The 21,968-nt window shown below is 41.6% G+C and overlaps 2 protein-coding genes across 2 annotated transcripts in view; one reads left to right on the top strand and one right to left on the bottom strand.

Moving 5' to 3' along the window:
* The window catches only part of LOC129761241 (uncharacterized), a 138,316-nt gene that overhangs the window by 35,964 nt on the left and 80,384 nt on the right, over positions 1–21,968 (bottom strand). The gene's annotated exons all lie outside the window — the stretch shown is intronic.
* LOC129761240 (uncharacterized) lies at positions 16,362–18,395 on the top strand. Its single transcript, XM_055758956.1, has one exon. The coding sequence runs from the start codon at positions 16,362–16,364 to the stop codon at positions 18,393–18,395; it is 2,034 nt and encodes a 677-aa protein (XP_055614931.1).

Below are 21,968 nucleotides of genomic sequence, written 5' to 3'. Positions count from 1 at the left end.
GACGCTGTTATGTCATTACCTTTATCTGGGTCCCTTCACATTGCTCAATTCCGGGTAACGAGAGGGCTGACTCATTGGCAAAGGTAGGTGCAATTGAAGGCGATATTTATCAGCGTCAAATCGCCTTCAATGAATTTTATTCTTTAGTCCGCAAAAATACCATCGCTAATGGCAACGGCAACGAAAGTGGAATGAAGATGAATTGGGCCGGTGGTTTCACTCGATTATCCCTAAGGTTAGCCTCAAACCGTGGTTCAAAAGTCTGGACTTTATTCGCACCTTCTCCCGACTCATGTCCAATCACTGTTCGTTAGATGCGCTACTCTTTCGTTTCAATCTTGCCAGCAACAATCTCTGCGTCTGTGGTCAAGGTTATCACGACATGGAGCATGTTGTTTGGTCGTGCGAGGTGTATCTTGTCGCCAGATCGAATTTAGAAAACTCCCTTCGGGCCCGAGGAAGACAGCCCAATGTGCCGGTGAGAGATGTGTTGGCTCGGTTAGACCTTGATTACATGACCCAAATATATGTTTTCCTTAAAACTATCGATCTTCGTGTGTGATTGTCCCTATGTCTTCATACCCTCCTTTTCATCCATTGCGAGCGATTGCCCCCCTTGGTATAAACAATAAAATAAGTTGAAATGTAAATATACAATAGATATACGAATAGATTTAAGAATTGAGTGTGATTACAACATTGTAACAATTCCCTTATATCCCATCCCCTTCCTGAAAGAATATGTCACCCTTCTAAACTCGAGTAAACCGCGAGTAATCGGTTTTCCACCTTACTAACCATAGTGTTAGGAAAATTGTATATGTATAGTTTCAAAAAATACATTTAAGAATTCGGCTCCTTTAAACTAATGTAACTGAGCCTGTAAAAATAAACGATTTATAAAAAGACGGGTGGGTAATGTCGGGGACATAACCGGAGTGACGTAGGACTATACAAAGGGGACAGCTTTCGTTAAATATATATTTTAAATATATTGTTCTATTTTCTTCTCCTACGTGAATACCTACCTATCTACCTGAAAAATGGATTAGTTTACTTTTTACTCTTTATGAATATGTTGATGGTTCTGAAAAGAACCTTTGGTGTTGTGTTTTTGTTATCACTCGATATTCCCATCTTGTTCGGTTAAACCTTCCTGTTTAGCTATTGCGTTTGCCACTCGCCACAGCTTTCACAGTTGGAAAATTTCTTCCCATCCAGCTTGTGACATGTTGTTCAGTAAATTACATTTAATGCGACGTGCCGGAGAACACTTTGCCACTCACTAAAACTAATTGTTGCCTTGATGAGCACCGAACCGAAACTGCTCTGTTCTTGATGCGGGTTTTCTGATTGTCGTGAGCAGCTTTGCAAGCTAACTCGAGCACTCCGACAGCCGAAACTCTATAATCGCTGTTAGGTATACTGGTGCTTCGGCACCAATCCGTTCGGCCTAGTTACCCTTGCGGAGCAATCAGTGAATGCGACCAACAGGGAACAGGAGACCTGCACGGTTCGAGTGAGACTTTGCCTTTCCCTTAACTTGTCCTCGATTGTTACGTCCACGATGCCGATGCCGTACAACCACACGGGTATACGGTTCGAAAGAAAATAAGATATTTTGTTGGGGTCCGCGTGTTTTATACTCTAGCGGTACACACTCACAGGATAGAGACAAATCGGCAGACTCAGCCAGAGGGGCGAGTCCAACGAGACGAACGAATGAGCGTTAAAAGGGAGCGATGGCAAAAAAATACATTCATTACGATTTGTTCGCTCTTTGGATTCACATGCAGGCTAAAAGGGTCCTTTTCAGGATCACAAAATTATCTTCAATCTAAAGAGTTTATTGTTTTGTTATTACTCGATATCCCCATCTTGTTCGGCTAAACCTTTCTGTTTAGCGATTGCATTTGCCACTCGCCACAGCTTTCACAGTTGGAAAATTTCTTCCCATCCAGCTTGTGACATATTTTACAGTAAATTACATTCAATGGCACGTCGCATTACCACCACTCAGTATCGGATTGGAGGTAATTTTAACCTGTAATTGATCATTTGCGATGACAGTGGTACAGTGTCGACTTTCAACGTGGGGTCATAATATGGACCCCGAACTCTATGTTTACAAAAATGTCCAACTAAATATGTCGCATTACAGGTCCGTCCAATTAGCTAAATGTCGAGATAAGTGTAAATTACTGTACTTTCAATCTAGAAACAATTTAAGAATTGGTGAAAATCAATAAGCTCAGAACAACTGCCAAATTCACATACTCATCAGATCCTGGCAAACAAATTATGAAAAAATCAATTTGTGTTTTATTATTATTTTGGATAATGTTTTAGAAAGCATTGAACTGTATTTCCTAAACTCTTTTTTGGAAGGTTTAATGGCCCTGAAAAGCGCCTTGTTTTATGGAATGGTTCCAATTTAGAAAACTTAGTACTCGTGGTTTTAAGAAAAACCATTTCGAACGCCCTCGATGCCGCCTTGTTCTGGTTTTGCCACCAAAGCAGATTGTATAAAGAACAAACTTTTTTCTTCCGCTACCTGCTGTCGTTTTGCCATTGCGTTTGCCACTCGCTGCAACTGCCTGTTGTTGTCTTGATGTCCACCGAACCGAATGTGGTCTGTTCTGAATGCGAGTTTTCTTATCGTCGCGAGCAGCTTTTCCACTTCGGCGGCCGAAACTATATAACGCCGGCTAGGTGGACTGATGCACTGATACTAACGCGCTCGGCCTAGCTACCCTTGCGGGGAACTCCAGATCAACACGGTTCGAGCGGGATTTTGCTTTTCCCTTCACTTTTCCTCCTTTACCATGACCAGACATGGCTGCTTGGGTTGGTTTGTTGATGTGTTGTGATGCGAACCGATGTGGTGTACGGTTCGAATGAGAATGATCGTTACGGCAGCGGAGCGGGGATTTTTAAGCTGACTGGCTGGCTCGAGAATTACGCATGTGTGAGACTGCGACCAATGTTTCTTTCTTTTTTTCCTTTTTCCTTTCCAATCGTGCTTCATTCTATTTCGCTGCTGCTCTGGTTGCCCGTTTTGGTCGGTACGATTTGAGTAGCACAAAATGGACCAATAAAAAATGGGCACATAGTGCATTTTGACAAAGCTTGATATTTCACAATTATTGAATTATTTATCTCAAGAAAAATGAAATGTTATTCGTTATGATAGATGCGTAGATATATTTCCTATCAATTGATGCAAAAACCTTTGCGATCTATTGAGAAATGCTCAAGTTATAAGCGTTTCAAATCTTGCATTTTTCCCTACTTGTTCAGTGCCTAGATTTCCATTTCACCCCCTATATCTTCCGGTTAGACGTAGTCCTACGTCAAAACTCGATATTCGAGGATGAAATGCTTATCAGCAACAATATCGTTCGCGTCCTTTCGGTTAGTCACGACAACTCGCAGTTTGTTCGGTCTTACTTTGCAAATTTCGGAAACAGAGGTGTATCTTTTCAGATCTGTCATAATCTGTACGACCCTCAAGGCTTTACCATTAGGTTTGGGCCGGAAAAAAACAACCGAAGGACCAGCGCCAGGCGCATCGTCCGGATAAACCCTAACACGGGGAGCGGAAACAATAGGAGAGGAATTCGAGGACAAGGTTTGAGTGGGGACAGTAACATCAGAGGGGGGAAGGGATGTCGATGATTGGGTGGAAGTATTGGAGGAATCAGGGGAAAGGTTTGCAATCTTTTTTTTTGGAGGGGGGCTTGGTAGTGTGAGTTGACTCGTCCCTAGAAGAAGAATCTTCGGGCATAGGAGTCCGTTTAAGGGACTTACTACACCCTGCTTGAGCAAGCGAGGGGGAGTCTGAAATGTCCATGTCTAGACCCCCACCCTCCTCCATTCTTAGAACGAACGATTATTACCTTTACAATTTTTTTATTTATCTCACTTGTTAAAAAAAAAAAAAATTAAAAAAAAAACTTCAATAAAATAAAAATAATTACATAAATTTGTTGTTCCGATATGCGCTCTGTTACCCTATTAAGGGAGACACAAAAGAAAACACTTTGCCACTCACTAAAACTAATTGTTGCCTTGATGAGCACCGAACCGAAACTGCTCTGTTCTTGATGCGGGTTTTCTGATTGTCGTGAGCAGCTTTGCAAGCTAACTCGAGCACTCCGACAGCCGAAACTCTATAATCGCTGTTAGGTATACTGGTGCTTCGGCACCAATCCGTTCGGCCTAGTTACCCTTGCGGAGCAATCAGTGAATGCGACCAACAGGGAACAGGAGACCTGCACGGTTCGAGTGAGACTTTGCCTTTCCCTTAACTTGTCCTCGATTGTTACGTCCACGATGCCGATGCCGTACAACCACACGGGTATACGGTTCGAAAGAAAATAAGATATTTTGTTGGGGTCCGCGTATTTCATACTCTAGCGGTACACACTCACAGGATAGAGACAAATCGGCAGACTCAGCCAGAGGGGCGAGTCCAACGAGACGAACGAATGAGCGTTAAAAGGGAGCGATGGCAAAAAAATACATTCATTACGATTTGTTCGCTCGTTGGATTCACATGCAGGCTGAAAAGGGTCCTTTTCAGGATCACAAAATTATCTTCAATCTAAAGAGTTTATTGTTTTGTTATTACTCGATATCCCCATCTTGTTCGGCTAAACCTTTCTGTTTAGCGATTGCATTTGCCACTCGCCACAGCTTTCACAGTTGGAAAATTTCTTCCCATCCAGCTTGTGACATATTTTACAGTAAATTACATTCAATGGCACGTCGCATTACCACCACTCAGTATCGGATTGGAGGTAATTTTAACCTGTAATTGATCATTTGCGATGACAGTGGTACAGTGTCGACTTTCAACGTGGGGTCATAATATGGACCCCGAACTCTATGTTTACAAAAATGTCCAACTAAATATGTCGCATTACAGGTCCGTCCAATTAGCTAAATGTCGAGATAAGTGTAAATTACTGTACTTTCAATCTAGAAACAATTTAAGAATTGGTGAAAATCAATAAGCTCAGAACAACTGCCAAATTCACATACTCATCAGATCCTGGCAAACAAATTATGAAAAAATCAATTTGTGTTTTATTATTATTTTGGATAATGTTTTAGAAAGCATTGAACTGTATTTCCTAAACTCTTTTTTGGAAGGTTTAATGGCCCTGAAAAGCGCCTTGTTTTATGGAATGGTTCCAATTTAGAAAACTTAGTACTCGTGGTTTTAAGAAAAACCATTTCGAACGCCCTCGATGCCGCCTTGTTCTGGTTTTGCCACCAAAGCAGATTGTATAAAGAACAAACTTTTTTCTTCCGCTACCTGCTGTCGTTTTGCCATTGCGTTTGCCACTCGCTGCAACTGCCTGTTGTTGTCTTGATGTCCACCGAACCGAATGTGGTCTGTTCTGAATGCGAGTTTTCTTATCGTCGCGAGCAGCTTTTCCACTTCGGCGGCCGAAACTATATAACGCCGGCTAGGTGGACTGATGCACTGATACTAACGCGCTCGGCCTAGCTACCCTTGCGGGGAACTCCAGATCAACACGGTTCGAGCGGGATTTTGCTTTTCCCTTCACTTTTCCTCCTTTACCATGACCAGACATGGCTGCTTGGGTTGGTTTGTTGATGTGTTGTGATGCGAACCGATGTGGTGTACGGTTCGAATGAGAATGATCGTTACGGCAGCGGAGCGGGGATTTTTAAGCTGACTGGCTGGCTCGAGAATTACGCATGTGTGAGACTGCGACCAATGTTTCTTTCTTTTTTTCCTTTTTCCTTTCCAATCGTGCTTCATTCTATTTCGCTGCTGCTCTGGTTGCCCGTTTTTTTCGGTACGATTTGAGTAGCACAAAATGGACCAATAAAAAATGGGCACATAGTGCATTTTGACAAAGCTTGATATTTCACAATTATTGAATTATTTATCTCAAGAAAAATGAAATGTTATTCGTTATGATAGATGCGTAGATATATTTCCTATCAATTGATGCAAAAACCTTTGCGATCTATTGAGAAATGCTCAAGTTATAAGCGTTTCAAATCTTGCATTTTTCCCTACTTGTTCAGTGCCTAGATTTCCATTTCACCCCCTATATCTTCCGGTTAGACGTAGTCCTACGTCAAAAAAAAAAAAAAACACTGCATCGGGTTCGGGTAAAAATTCCTAGTCCCGATGCGAAGATATCCGAAGGAAATTGTTTCTGGGATTACTGTGCCACGAATGGTCAAAATCAGTGTGGCTGTAGGTATGATTACGTCGTTCTCTTTCCTAGTGATCCGCTTGACTTCGATCACTTTTTGGTCGGCAAGTTCGGTAAGAATTTCGGTTTCCTTTAAATTAATTACTTCTCTGCAGGTGACAACGCATTTGCGTTGATTTAGTGTTGGGTGATAGATTACCTCGACAGGTGTCTTATCAATTAATTGGGTAATAAGAAGTAGCTTACCTATAGTGTCTTCATCTCTGGATGTTAAGACATATTGCATCCTCTTCTTGTCGTCTCGTGAAGGCCTCGCGCTATCGAAATCTTTAACGGCATTGGTGATTGTTTTCCTAACAATGAACGGGTTGGTTGGTAGCACGTTCTCTCCGGTACCACGTAGGAGCAAAATTTGCAGATTCCCGTTATTAGGATCGGCCCACTTTGGAGCGGTGCGTTGGGTCGGTTTCCCTTGATATAAATTTGTAGCTCGGCCTCCTGGAGACCGTGGGTATAGCCGGCAGAATGGTTCTAGTAAGCACAAGAATTGGTAAGCACTATTCGGATATGTGCCCGAAAAATATTTTTAACAACACTGGTTCGGGAGATAAAACACTCCGAAGAACGCAAAAAACCACTATAAAGCGCAGTAAAAAAACAAGAGAAATACACTATGGAATTTATGTTGTTTACAACTTTTGGTCCTGAAGGGCTAAATCACTTCACCGTGCGTATTTGCGAGCATATATTTACACTAATTGTATGGTAATAAATTTATTTAGTCACTGAAACAAGCGCGAAAGAGAACAGCGTCGGTGACGCCACAAAAGCGCGCACTTTTCCGGCTGGCCGGTAAGCGCACACTCTCCACGGTCGAAAACGAGCTGATGCCCTTTCTTATTCGCCTTCTGCTGCCACGCTAAATGAATCTGCTTCAAAATCGCCAACGGGAGACGTCCCAGTCTGCTGTTCAAAACGCCAAAACGCGGAGGTAAAAATCAGTATGAATGTGTCTCACCACCAGAATATCGCTTAAGTATGCTTTTTGTGTGTGATTGAATCGAGAGAAGGTGTGGTTTACGATGGCAATTTGGAAGGCAAACTAGAGGGGAATGAACTCTCTGAGCTCCGAACTGCTCCGACTGAGCAATAATCGATTGCGGGCGCATACAATATTGGATACGGAAATATCCTACTGATGGGGAAGAATAATCTTCTGAAGCTATCCTGTTAATTGCGATTGATTGAAAAACCACAAAACCAAATGTATTTGGTCACAGTGTTACATGGATAGAAAACATTCAATTAAACTCTTTCACATGAATATTCCCAAAGGAACTGGCAGATTATTTTCAGTAACGATTAGATATTTCCACATTTTCCTCGATACTGGAACCCCACCATTGGTTAATGCCAACTCGATAATCACCTGTTAATAGCACTTGATTGAAACATATTTGGTCACAGTGTAACATGGATAGAAAACATTCAATTAAACTCTTTCACATGAATATATTTTGAAAATTCCCAAAGGAACTGGCAGATTATTTTCAGTAACGATTTGATATTTCCACATTTTCCTCGATACAGTGGTTAATGCCAACTCGATAACCACCTGTTAATAGCACTTGATTGAAACATATTTGGTCACAGTGTTACATGGATAGAAAACATTCAATTAAACTCTTTCACATGAATGTATTTTGAAAATTCCCAAAGGAACTGGCAGATTATTTTCAGTAACGATTAGATATTTCCACATTTTCCTCGATACTGGAAGCCCACCAGTGGTTAATGCCAACTCGATAACCACCTGTTAATAGCACTTGATTGAAACATATTTGGTCACAGTGTAACATGGATAGAAAACATTCAATTAAACTCTTTCACATGAATATATTTTGAAAATTCCCAGAGGAACTGGCAGATTATTTTCAGTAACGATTAGATATTTCCACATTTTCCTCGATACTGGAAGCCCACCAGTGGTTAATGCCAACTCGATAACCACCTGTTAAGAGCCGCGCGTGTATGTGTGTGTAGCGATGTCTTCCCAGGGAACCGTTTGTGGCATCATTCTCCTCCTGATAGATTCCCTTCTGGCCTAGGGTGCACAAAAAGGCTCTTGGTGACACCGTTCATCCGCGCTTTCATGATAAATAAAGAGCTTCACCGCAACAGCGACAACATGCTCCAATCGCTGTTCAATTAGAACTGAGTGGATTTCCGAGCGCCGCTCGCTTATATACCGATTGGTGATTTCAATAGCCTGTTTTGAAAGCAATTTTAAGACTATTGAAACAAGTTTTTGAATCAAAAAGTAACAAGTATATAACGCGTAGACATTTTATCTTTCGAATGAAGTGTTTATCATACCATTTCGTTCAGTTGTTTAGGAGCTATTAACGCTCAAAATCTCGGTCTCCGGCGTAACGCTTTTGTTTTCGAAACTTTGATTTTACACCCCGGTATAGAAATGAAAGACGTAGTCCTACGTCAAAAATGAACGAAACATTGGTCGCAGTCTCACACATGCGTAATTCTCGAGCCAGCCAGTCAGCTTAAAAATCCCCGCTCCACTGCCGTAACGATCATTCTTTGTGTGGACACCGACTGGACAACATCGTTGCTGGACGAGCTGGACGGCGAGGGATCGAGTGCCTTTCACATGGCAAGAGGGTGGAGGTGGTAGCGCTGGAGTAGAGTAATAGAGTAGAGTAGAGTTTTCAAAGGGCCTTTCTCAAGGCTAGAGACGAATGAACTGCAAAAGTTTAAAGTCTCTATAATACAATACCTTCCTTCCTTCCTTCCGTAACGATAATTCTCATTCAAACCGTACACCACATCGTTTCGCATCACATCACATCATCAAACTAACACAAGCAGCCATGTCTGGACATGGCAAAGGAGGAAAAGTGAAAGACCGAGATTTTGAGTGTTAATAGCTCCTAAACAACTGAACGAAATGGTATGATAAACACTTCATTCGAAAGATAAAATGTCTACGCGTTCTATACTTGTTACTTTCTGATCCAAAAACTTGTTTCAATAGTCTTAAATTTGCTTTCAAAATAGGCTATTGAAATCACTAATCGGTATATAAGCGAGCGCCGCTCGGAAATCCACTCAGTTCTAATTGAACAGCGATTGGAGCATGTTGTCGCTGTTGTGGTGAAGCTCTTCATTTATCATGAAAGCGCGGATGAACGGTGTCACCAAGAGCCTGTTTGTGCACCTTAGGCCAGAAGGGAATCCATCAGGAGGAGAGTGATGCTACAAACGGTTCCCCGGGAAGATCTCGAAGCAGCCGCTACACACACACACATACACGCACGGAATTCTTTCCGTTTGGATCGAGAAAGATCCGGAAAATAATCTGCCAGTTCCTCTAGGAATTTAGAAATACATTCATGTGAAAGAGTTTATTTGAATGTTTTCTATCCATGTAACACTGTGACCAAATACATTAGGTTTTGTGATTTTTCAATCAATCGCAATCAACAGGATAGCTTCTGAAGATTATTCTTCCCCATATATCAGTAGGATATTTCCGTATCCAATATTGGATGCATAAAACCTTGTGCCTCCAACGTAACGCTCTCGTTTTCGAAGTTCTCCAAATATTCATTCATTCAGAATGAATTCAGATTCAACTTCATACAAATGATCTCCAAATCAACGATAGTCCTACGTCACCCTTGTGGTTATACCATAGATATAACCCACTTCCTGTTTTTTCAAAACCACGAGTACTAAGTTTTCTAAATTGGAACCATTCCGTAAAACACGGCGTTTATCAGGGCCAATAAACCTTTCAAAAAAGGGTTTACGAAATAAAGTTCAATGCTTTCTTAAACCATATCCAAAATAATAATAAAACACAAATTTATTTTTTCATAATCCTGTTTTTCAGGATATGATGAGTATGAGAATTTGGCAGTTGTTCTGAGCTTATTGATGGTTGGGGACATGTCCGATTATTCAATTTTCACCAATTCTTAAATTGTTTCCAGATTGAAAACTTATTCGACATTTAGCTAATTGGACGGTCATGTAATGCGACATATTTAGTTGGACATTTTTGTAAACACTGCACTCTATGCAGGGTCCAAATTATGACCCCACATTGAAAGTCGACACTGTACCACTTTCATCGCAAATGCAAAATTCAATTACAGGTTAAAATCGCCTCCAATGCGACACTGAGCGGTGCTTCGGCACGTCGCATTAAATGTAATTTACTGTACAACATGTCACAAGCTGGATGGGAAGAAATTTTCCAACTGTGAAATATGTGGCAAGTGGTAAACGCAATCGCTAAACAGGAAGGTTTAGCCGAACAAGATGGGGATATCGAATGATAACAGAACAATAAACTCTTTAGATTAAAGTACAAAACGCGCGGATCCGCTGAAAAATATATCATTATTTTTCAAAACGTAAATCAGTGTGGTTGTATGGCATCGTTTCACATCACAATATACCTAATAGCGGTTATAGAATTTCGGCCGCCGGAGTGCTCGAGTTGGCTTGCAAAGCTGCTCACGACAATAAGAAAACCCGTCTACAGAACAGAGCACATTCGGTTCGGTGGCAACAACTAGTTTCAGCGAGTGGCAAACGCAATCGCAAAACGGCAGCAGGTAGGAGAAGGAAAAAAAATTGTTTATACAGATTGCTTTGGTGGCAAAACCAGCCACCGTGAAACACGGCGCTTTTCAGGGCCATTAAACCTTTCAAAGAAGACTTATTAAAAGTTTTCACAATACCAAAGCATTCTAAAGTGACATAATATGACATATAATATAAACTGATTGATCATTCAGTTTTCACAAACCCATGCATGGTTTCCGAATTAAAAGTGGCTTCAAATTACAACACATTGTATGCAGGATGGCATTGACGAATTTTCTCGGTAGCAACAACTGCTTTCTTTGGTTGATAACTGATGTTGAAAATTGACTGACGTTACATCTGCATTGTATAGAAACATAACTAAGTAGCAACATGATGAGCAATGTATTTCCTGCTGCTCTGTTCTTATTTTAAAGGACTTTAATCCTGTGTTAATTAACTGTTGGTTTTTCAGAACGCTTATAGCTCGTTTAATTCTCGACAGATCGTAGAGTTCGTCTCCAAAACCTCAGTTCTTTTTCATTTCTACGAGGGTCACTATTTATATTTCGGGAATTGGCAACACTGATGTCTTGTGAGTCCATCTGACGGTTCCATCGTAAAGTTTGACATTTTTGACGATATACGTACTCAGAACATTTTGTCATACGGACGCTATTTGTTCATTTTATATTTAGTTGAAAGTTTGGTCTCGGCAAAAAAATGGAACTGAATCGTGAACATTTTTGTGCGATGATTTTTTACGACTTTCGACGTGGATTATCACAACAAGAGTGCGTCAATCAACTTAATTTGACTTTTGGCGATGAAGCTCCATCAAAAACCACTGTGTATCGCTGGTATAGTGAATTCAATCGTGGTCGTAGTTCGCTGTCCGACGAGTTTCGTGAATGTCGTCCAAAATCGACTGTACTGCCAGAAAACATCGATGCTGTGCACGAAATGATTAAGCAAGATTGTCATGTAACCTATTGTGAGATTGAGGCATCCCTAAGCATTAGTTCCACCAGCATATATGCGATTTTACATGAACACTTAGTTGTGCGAAAATTATGTTCACGTTGGATCCCACATAATTTGACAATTGCTAAAAAAAAAGGCTCGTGTCGATTGGAATAAATGCTTTGAAAATTGGTTTAAGCGCATGCAAAAGTGTATCGATCATCGTGGCGAGTACTTTGAAAAACAATAAAAATATATTCGCAGCTTAACTATTTGTTTTTGTTCCTATTCCCGAAATATAAATAGCGACCCTCATATTTACTTTGTTTGCGGAGATACAAATCTTACAATTCATTCGTCTACGAAACCACAGTTTAAGGTACGGTAATGTGCTGAATAGTGAAATATATGATAGTGAATGAGCTGATGACCACCTATGCATTCCCTATCACAGCCATCATTTTGATTGTACGATATGTGCATACGCCAAAAGATGCCTGGCGTTGAACATTTAATAAGTACAAAGCCTTCAGAAAAAATCAAGAATCAACTATGAGATAGTGAGAAAAAATTAAGAAAGTTGGTAAAAAAAAGCAAAAACACAACACAAAAGGTTCTTTTCAGAACCGCCAACATGTTCATAAAGAGTAAACAGTAAACTAATCCATTTTTCAGGTAGATAGGTCGGTATTCACGTAGGAGAAGGAAATAAAACAATATATTTTAAATATATATTTAGCAAAAGCTGTCCCCTTTGTATAGTCCTACGTCACTCCGGTTATGTCACCGACATTACCCACCCGTCTTTTTAATGCATACGTTAACACTAAATTGTATGAAAAACAGATTGAAATTTTCGTGCATTCCATTCGGCAATTTCAAGAAAATTGTTGAATTTGAATCGTGTTTGCCAGGCTTTAATGCTCTAACTGAGCGAGTGATTTTCAGGCGTAAACAAAATCTAAACCACCGAAAAATCACAACCGAAAGACGATACTTAGAAAGAAATAATACAGATCAGGTTTAAGTGCAAGGACACAGGTTTAATTGCAGTGTTTCACGAATAAATGAGACTCGCTAAACTATGGGTCATATTCACATAACGTTTTGTTTTTTGTATCCCGCATTAGACCTTTGACCATCTGGTCACTTTATTATAGATTTAAGATATGGAAATGCGTTATTTCGCCTGAAAATCCATTTCCACTTACGAACAAAGATCAATTACGATAGCGCAAACATCGAATGGACTAACAACGCTTATTATGATGTGAATTTCGAACGTGTGGGAATTCAATTTTCCGAATTTTCCGACAATCCTTCCGAGTTTTCCGAAAATTTTCCGATTTTTCTCTCCACTATATTGATCTACGGGAAGAGATGATTATAACAAAATAAAGAAGGCTAAAAACGGACCATCCCTTCTTCGGGCTTTCCGCTGTTTTGTGTTATCAATACCTTCAAACATTCACGTTTTCTCACTAAGCGCAAGTTCATGAGTCCAATCGCAGAAATGTTTAATGGTTGATCTTCTAATCGACCCCGTTGAATTTATCTTTTACTAAAAAATTCCTAGTACTTCTACCAAAACTCAGCATTATAATATCAGATTATTTTCAGACACAGACCCCTCCCTCTTCTCCCCTTTATAGAGGGGGAGGAGTGTCTATTAACCATAGAAACGTTTCGCGCCCCCTAAAATCCTAACATGCCAAATTTGGCTATATTTGCTTGATTAGTTTTCGAGTTATGCAGAAATTTGTTTTTCATTTGTGTTGCCGTACAAAATGAAATGGGCAAAATACCCCTGGTAACCCGGACGAATTAAGTAGCCCTGCACAACAAAGGCAGCCAACAGCTACAACGGTTTGACATCTCGGCTTATTGTTTTTGATGACGGTGTTTACTACGGATGCTTAGAATAACCATTGAATGCGACAGAAATTTATATTGATTAGAAGATACTGAATTAATCAGCGAATATTAAAATAACCCATTGATATATAAGAAGTAGGTATTGAGAGATCCAAATCAATATCAGTAGCAGACTTAATGGATTGTACAATAGATTTCAGCTTAGGCGAATTGGACTAGCAGAGCGAAATCTATTGGATATATTACGTTGTTAGTTGGACTTTAAGTAACTGGAAGGAAACTGAATTGTATGTAGAACATATTCTTTATTCACCTAGTTTCTGACAGATGTTAAACTTTCAGCTTTGAAGCGCTTCGTTAATAAAGCTATCAAAATCAGCTATTTTTTTTCCGTCCACTACAACATTCTTCAAAGAATTCAATCATGAATACAAATGACTCTACAGACTACAGACAGCTGAGTTGGAAATGTCCGGTTGTGTAGCTTGTGGTAGGCCTCATACTGCCGATAATTACGTTTGTTGTGACAAATGCGACAAGTGGTGGCACTTCTCGTGTGCTGGAGTTACAGCTTCCACAGCAAATCGCGATTGGATCTGTTCGCGATGTCTTCCTGTTCAAAACACACTCGAGAGTATTTCTGTGACTTCAGCCAGGTCTGGGACCCCTAGTCAGAAGTTACGACACGAACAATATTTGGCCCGCTTTGCAGAACAACAAAAGTTGGAGAGGCAGCAAATGCTAAAAGAGCACGAATTGCAGAAAAGACACCTGGAAGAAAAACATCAGCTGATGATCCTGCGAGAAGAGAGCGAAAATCGTAGTGCTCGCAGCGGCCGCAGCGTTGTGAGCTCATCTACTCGTACCAATCAGTGGGTGCTCAAATACGCAGAGGAACCAATAACTACAGACGCAAACGAAGGCGCAGTGGGAGGAACCACTACCAGCATCGATAATCTTCCAGCCACACAATCATTACCGAAACCGGTCGATCAGACCGGGCAATCAGTGACACCTGAATTCACAGAGCCTTCGCTGGTCGAGAAGTTGCGTGAGAAACTAAAGCTTCGAGATGAGGAGTCACAACAGCAAAATCAGGCGCTGCAAGCTCAATTGACTCAGCTTCAGGTTGAATTGCCACAATATAAACAACCAAATCAGCCCACGCCCATTACGGCGAATAAGGGAGCGGTTCCTAAAGTCAGCAGGAATATTTCTGGAAGCACAAAGCAATCTTTATTCCAAATCAACGGTGTGAATTGGGAAATTTCACCAGTGGAGAATACGATATCGAAACCGATCACAGCTCAAATTTGCGAAGAGACACGGAATAGTACACGCATTAAAGAGCAGTCAGATGGCACATTTTCTTTATTAAACCACCGTTGGTCAACTGCTCAGGAGCAGCCCGGAATATTTGCAGGAGGGAACTGACGCATCGATTCAGTCAACATCGGTAAACAAAATATTCCAAACGTCCCTTTCGTACCCGAGCAGCTGCGGAGTAACGTGCCCTCGGGACAAGAGAGTAACAATTTTCATACGGTTCCCCTTGTGGACCCACCGAAGATTTTTTTCACACCTGGGCGAAACCACGCGCGCTCGGAGCAGAGTGATTTTCACCATCGAGTAGCAGCGGAACAAATACAGTCTCAGGATGGTGCTAAAACAAGATTTGGGCCGTCACAAGAGCAACTAGCCGCCAGACAGGTCCTTACACGTGATTTACCCGTTTTCACCGGCGACCCCGCGGACTGGCCCGTGTTCATCAGCAACTATAATTATACGACGGAGGTCTGCGGGTATAGCAACGGTGAAAATATGATTATGCGCAGCCGATTAATCCTTCCAGCGTCCGTTCCTCAGGTGATAGAGTCATTAAAGATGCGATTTGGCCGCCCTGAAATACTCATTGAAGAGTTCGTCGAAAAAGTTAATTCCACTCCGATTCCGAGGGCTGACAAACTCGAAACCATGATCGACTTCGGAACAATGGTGCAAGGATTTTGTGACCATATTGTTGCAGCGAACTTACAAGAACACTTAGCCAATCCAACACTACTGAAAGATCTGGTGGCCAAACTACCCGCATAATACAAAATGAAATGGGCAGGTTACCGAAATCAATCTCCTACCGTTAATTTAAAGACATTCAGCATATTTATGGAAGGGATTGTAGAAGATGCATACAGCGTGTCATCGTTCAATGCAAGCGAACGATTAGTCAGACGTGAAAAGCAAAGACGAATAGACCAGAGTTTCGTTCATGCTGATAATGAGGAATGCTTGGAAGAAATAGAAATTAAAAAGCGCCCCGTTGATTCAGCGGGAATTGAATGTTTGATTTGTCGAAAATACGGACATCGAGCGAAGGAGTGCAGGGTTTTCTGGGCCATGTCAATCAATGAACGTTGGAAAACGATACAAAGCAAAGCAATTTGTCGTACGTGTTTCTTTGGTCACGGACGAAGGTCATGCCGTAGCACCACTCGTTGTGGTGTCGATGGTTGTCAGTATCGCCATCACCCATTGTTACACTCCCCCTCCTCAGTACAAGCAGCTCAGAGGAAGAGTCAGACAGAAGATCATCATGTGCATCAAGATCAACTTTCGAAACTTCTTTTCCGCATCGTACCAGTTACCCTCTACGGTCGTACTGGTAGCATAGATACATTTGCCTTTTTAAATGAGGGCTCGTCTCTTACAATGATAGAGAGCAGTTTGGCGGACAATCTCGAAGTCGATGGCTATGATAAGCCACTATGCTTGAAATGGACGAGCAACGTGACCCGCGAGGAAAAGCAATCCAGGCGAGTTACATTCGAAATATATATCGGAAAGATGAAGCGTTATTGGTTAAATGATGTCGGAACAATCCAGTCACTAGACCTACCGGTGCAAACGCTACCAATCAATGACATGAAACTGCACTATCAACACCTTCAAGGAATTCCAATCGAAGGGTACCGTGGCGCTGTACCTCGCTTGCTTATTGGAATTGACAATCTCAAATTGACACTGCCTTTGAAGACACGGGAAGGAGAAGAAGGTAATCCAGTGGCCGTGAAAACTCGGCTTGGATGGTGCGTATATGGCGGTCAAAGGAACGCTAGATTTCCCTCTGTCAATATGCATATCTGCGAATGCAATAGAGATGAATCTATGGATGAAACGATCAAGACGTATTTTTCGATCGAGGAAGTCGGGACTCGTCCAAGAAACGAGTGTATGTCTAAGGAAGATCAACGGGCGTTAAAGATACTGCAGGAAACCACAGTTTCAGTGGGCGATCGACTCGAGTCAGGCCTCCTGTGGAAATTCGATGATTTTGAACTTCCAGACAGCTATCCAATGGCCATCAAAAGGCTACACTGTTTGCAGCGTAGAATGGAAAAGGATCCGACTTTGAAGGAAAATATTCAACGTCAGATACAAGAATACATCGACAAAGGTTATGCTCATCGTGCATCAGTCGGAGAATTAGCAGCTGTCGATCCTCGTAGAATTTGGTTCCTGCCCTTAGGTGCAGTAGTCAACCCAAAAAAGCCTTCGAAAGTTCGCCTTATATGGGACGCCTCAGCGAAAGTCGATGATGTTTCGTTGAACGGCATGCTATTGAAAGGGCCCGATCAGTTGGCGTCTTTACCAACAGTTATCTTCCATTTTCGGCAACACCAGGTGGCAGTAGTCGGTGACATTAGGGAGATGTTTCACCAGATTTTTATCCGCTGGCTCGACCGGTACTCACAATGTTTCCTATGGTCCCCTGACTCTTCCCACGATCCCGAAATATTTGTGATGGATGTAGCTACGTTCGGCTCAACCAGCTCACCAGCGATTGCACAGTTTGTGAAGAACACAAACGCTCAGAGATTCGCACAAGAATTCACTAGAGCCGTCGAAGGAATTCTGTATAACCACTACGTGGATGACTTGGATCTAGATAGCTTCCCCGACGAAAAAGAAGCCAAACGAGTGGCAACAGCCGTTAGAGAAGTACACAGAAGAGGAGGTTTCGAGATCCGCAACTGGTGCTCCAACAGTCCGGCAGTTCTGAAGCACCTAAGAGAAAATGCGAAAAAGGTTGAGAAAAATCTCAATTTAGAGAATGCTGGTACTCCCGAACGTGTGCTGGGTATGCTGTGGAGCAGTGAAGATGATGTGATCCATTTCGAGACGACCATGCGAGAAAACATCAGGAAAATAATCGAAAATGACACAATACCTACTAAGCGTCAAATCCTACAATGCGTGATGACTCTTTTCGACCCGTTGGGCCTTCTTACACCGTATGTTATATTCGGTATAATTCTTATCCAAGACGTGTGGCGTGCTGGAATGAAGTGGGACGAGTTAGTGGATAATAACATTTTTCAACGCTGGCGGGATTGGGTAAAAATACTGTATGACATAAATAAAGTTCTAATTCCCCGCTGTTACTTTCGTCGTCCAGATAGCTTCAGCTTTGAGAATGTCCAGCTTCATGTCTTTGTTGATGCTAGTCCAACTGCCTATTCCTGCGCATGCTACTTCCATATAATTAACGCTCAAGGAGAGGTTGAGGTATCGTTGGTTGCTGCCAAGGCGAAGGTAGCCCCACTTAAACATATGAGTATTCCTAGACTAGAACTTCAGGCCTGTGTCCTGGGCTCGCGCATGATGAAGCTGGTGGTGGATGGTCACACTTTCTCTATCTCCAAACGGTATTTCTGGACAGACTCGCAAACAGCTCACACTTAGATCAACAAGGATCCTCATATATATCGACCGTTCGTAGCCCATCGGGTTGCAGAGATTCTGGAAACCACGAAACGAGAAGAATGGCGTTGGCTCCGATCTGAACTGAACCCAGCAGACGAAACAACGAAATGGGGAGTTGGGCCTTACTTCAACAGTGAGAGTACTCCACTGAGAGTAGTGAGAGTGAGAGTGGTCCGAAATTTCTCCGGTTTCCAGAGAGCCAATGGCCTCATTCAATACCAGACGATTCAGGGGAAGAAGAGCTACGTTCGTGCTATACACATCAAGAGATACACGCATCGGGTATGATCATAGATGTAAAGCGATTCTCTTCGTGGAGTAGGCTCCAACGCACAATGGCATACGTGCACAGATTTGTAACGAATTCTCACAAGCCGGCTGACGATCATTCCTCGTCGATTATTTGCAAGAGACGGACACACATTGTCCGTCCTCCGCTACAATATCGAAGCTGGAAAGTTTTTTTTTCCCCTCCGCCAAAGTGATTTTTGGTTGTTGTTTTTTTTCTTTCGCCCATTGGTGACAAGTTAAGTGCCAACGCATCCGGAACAGCGAGGAAGCAGCACCTCTCCAGCGACGCTGGACCGGTGTTCTGTGAATTGGTTCCATTGAGCGTCACATTTGTATCTTCACCAAACATCAAACAGAGAAGTACAATAGAATAGTTTTTGCCGTCTCGCTATTGTGCTTATACCGTAGCGTGCAGCGTTGTATAGCTCCCTGAATAGGGTTGTTCAAGTTGTTCGAACTCATCAGACTAAATTTTTTTATTGAGTTTTTATTTATTAAAATTTTTTTTTTACGAAATTATTGTTTTTTTTTCAAGAAGATTTTTGATTTGAGCTAGTTTTTAGTTTAAGCGTCGGGTTCCTTCAAAAACTCGATGATTGGAGATCTTGTAAAGATCCTGGATGTTAGAAATCTGCATTCAGCATCTTTGGAAGAAAATAAAAAAGTTTATAAGCCCTCGCACTCTTTTCGAGTTACTTTCGCAGGTTCTGTTCTCCCAAATTATGTGAAAGTAGAAAATGTTTTTTTCCCAGTGCGCCTGTTTGTACCGCGGGTTTATAATTGTACCAAATGTAAAAAGTTGGGACACTCGGTTAGCCACTGCGGCAACAAATTTCGTTGCGGCAAATGTGGCGATAAACATAGTGAGGTTTCTTGCACTCAAACAGTGGAAAAATGTATTCACTGTGGCGAGAATCCTCACCCTCTACAAGAGTGCCCAAGGTACAAACAGCACTCCGATAAAGTGAAGCGTTCTATCGCTGGACGCTCCAAGCGGACTTATGCTGAAATGCTAAAGACCGCATCAGCCGCTCAAAATGAAAACCAATTTTCGGTTTTGTCATCTCAAGAATCGGATTCTGATTCTGATGAGGGTCATACTTCGGCTGCACCAGAATCTTCAATAAAGGATGAATCATCAAAAAGAAAGCTCTCTTCACCAATGGTGCACCGTAAGAAAGCTAAAATGACCCTCGGAAGATTGTCTAATTCCAAGGGTAATAGTAGCAAAAAAACGAATCCGAAGGCTCCTTCTCAGCCAGTTCCTGGTTGCAGCAAGGATTTTACGTCATTACCCAGAGAAGAGAGAAATAAAAACGCTGCTCCTCGATCTTCTCGTAGAAAATTCGCGTCTAATCGAGGATTGATAGCTTTTTCGGACATTGTGGACTTCATACTAAACACGTTCAAAATTCAAGACCCCCTCAGAAGCCTTATTTCTGCCTTGCTTCCATCTTTAAAGTCTTACCTTAAGCAATTGACTGCTTCATGGCCCCTCCTTGCATCAATCATATCTTTCGATGGATAATTCATCTAACGTAGTAGAAGATATGATCAATGTGCTACAATGGAACTGCCGTAGTCTAGTTCCTAAACTAGACTCGTTCAAATTTTTACTTCAAAATTATGATCGTGATATATTCGCTCTTTCCGAAACATGGCTTTCTTCTGACACAGAACTCAACTTCCACGATTTTAATATTATTCGCCTGGATAGAGATGATTCCTATGGAGGAGTACTTTTAGGGATCAAAAAGTGCTACTCTTTCTATAAAATTCCTCTCCCAGCTCTATCAGACGTCGAAATCGTCGCTTGTCAAATAACTGCAAAGAATAAAGAACTCTGCATAGCTTCAGTATACGTTCCCCCGAATACTTCCATTAGCCGTAGTCAACTTTGGAATCTAATTTCGATTCTCTCAACCCCAGTTCTAATTTTGGGTGACATGAACTCCCATGGTACTGGGTGGGGCGATCTTTATGATGACGCTAGGGCGGCTATTTTTTACGATTTATGTGACGATTTCAACTTGACTATCTTGAACACTGGTGAAGTGACACGAATTGCAAAACCTCCGGCTCGAGAAAGCCGACTCGATCTATCTTTGTGCTCAAACTCGCTATCATTAGATTGTCAGTGGAAGGTCATCAATGATCATATCAATCAAGTGTAGCCCGCAATCCACTGAACCATCTCGAGTTCCATTTGATCTAACAAGGAACATCGACTGGCAAAAATTTGCAACGGCGGTAACAATCGGTGTCGAATCAATAGATATACTTCCACCATTGGAAGAATATCGATTCTTCGTCGATTTATTGTATAAAAGCTCACTGGAAGCACAAAAAAGAAAAGTTCCAAGTGCTTCATTTAAAAGAAAACCAGCCACTCCTGGCTGGGACGATGAATGCACAAAATTGTATTTGAAAAAATCTGATGCTATCAAAGCTTTTCGCAGACATGGAACATCCACACACTTCGAGGAATATTCAAAGCTTGAAATACAGCTGAAACAATTAGTTAAAGCAAAAAAACGCGGTTACTGGCGCAATTTCATCGAAGGTCTTTCTCGTGAAACCTCAATACGCACCTTGTGGAGGGTAGCTCGCAACATGCGTAACCGCTCATCTACCAACGAGAGTGAAGAATACTCCAACCAATGGATATTCAATTTCGCTAAAAAGGTCTGTCCAGACTCAGTTCCAGCCCAACATATTCTTCGAGAAACGTCTCCAAGCGGTGGACCTCTGGACAGACCATTCTCAATGCTGGAATTTTCTATGGCTCTTCTTTCATCGAACAACTCTTCACCCGGAAGCGATATGATTAAATTCGTTCTTCTAAAAAACAGGAAGTGGGTTATATCTATGGTATAACCGCAAGGGTGACGTAGGACTCTCGTTGATATAGAGATCATTTGTATGAAGTTGAATCTGAATTCATTCTGAATGAATGAATATTTGGAGAACTTCGAAAACGAGAGCGTTACGTTGGAGGCACAAGGTTTTATGCATCCAATATTGGATACGGAAATATCCTACTGATGGGGAAGAATAATCTTCAGAAGCTATCCTGTTGATTGCGATTGATTGAACAACCACAAAACCAAATGTATTTGGTCACAGTGTTACATGGATAGAAAACATTAAATTAAACTCTTTCACATGAATATATTTTGAAAATTCCCAAAGGAACTGGCAGATTATTTTCAGTAACGATTAGATATTTCCACATTTTCCTCGATACTGGAAGCCCACCAT

This window comes from Toxorhynchites rutilus, chromosome 1 (genome assembly GCF_029784135.1).
Source record: "Toxorhynchites rutilus septentrionalis strain SRP chromosome 1, ASM2978413v1, whole genome shotgun sequence".
NCBI classification, from domain to species: Eukaryota; Metazoa; Arthropoda; class Insecta; order Diptera; family Culicidae; genus Toxorhynchites; species Toxorhynchites rutilus.
This window is presented reverse-complemented; position numbering and strand designations above follow the sequence as displayed.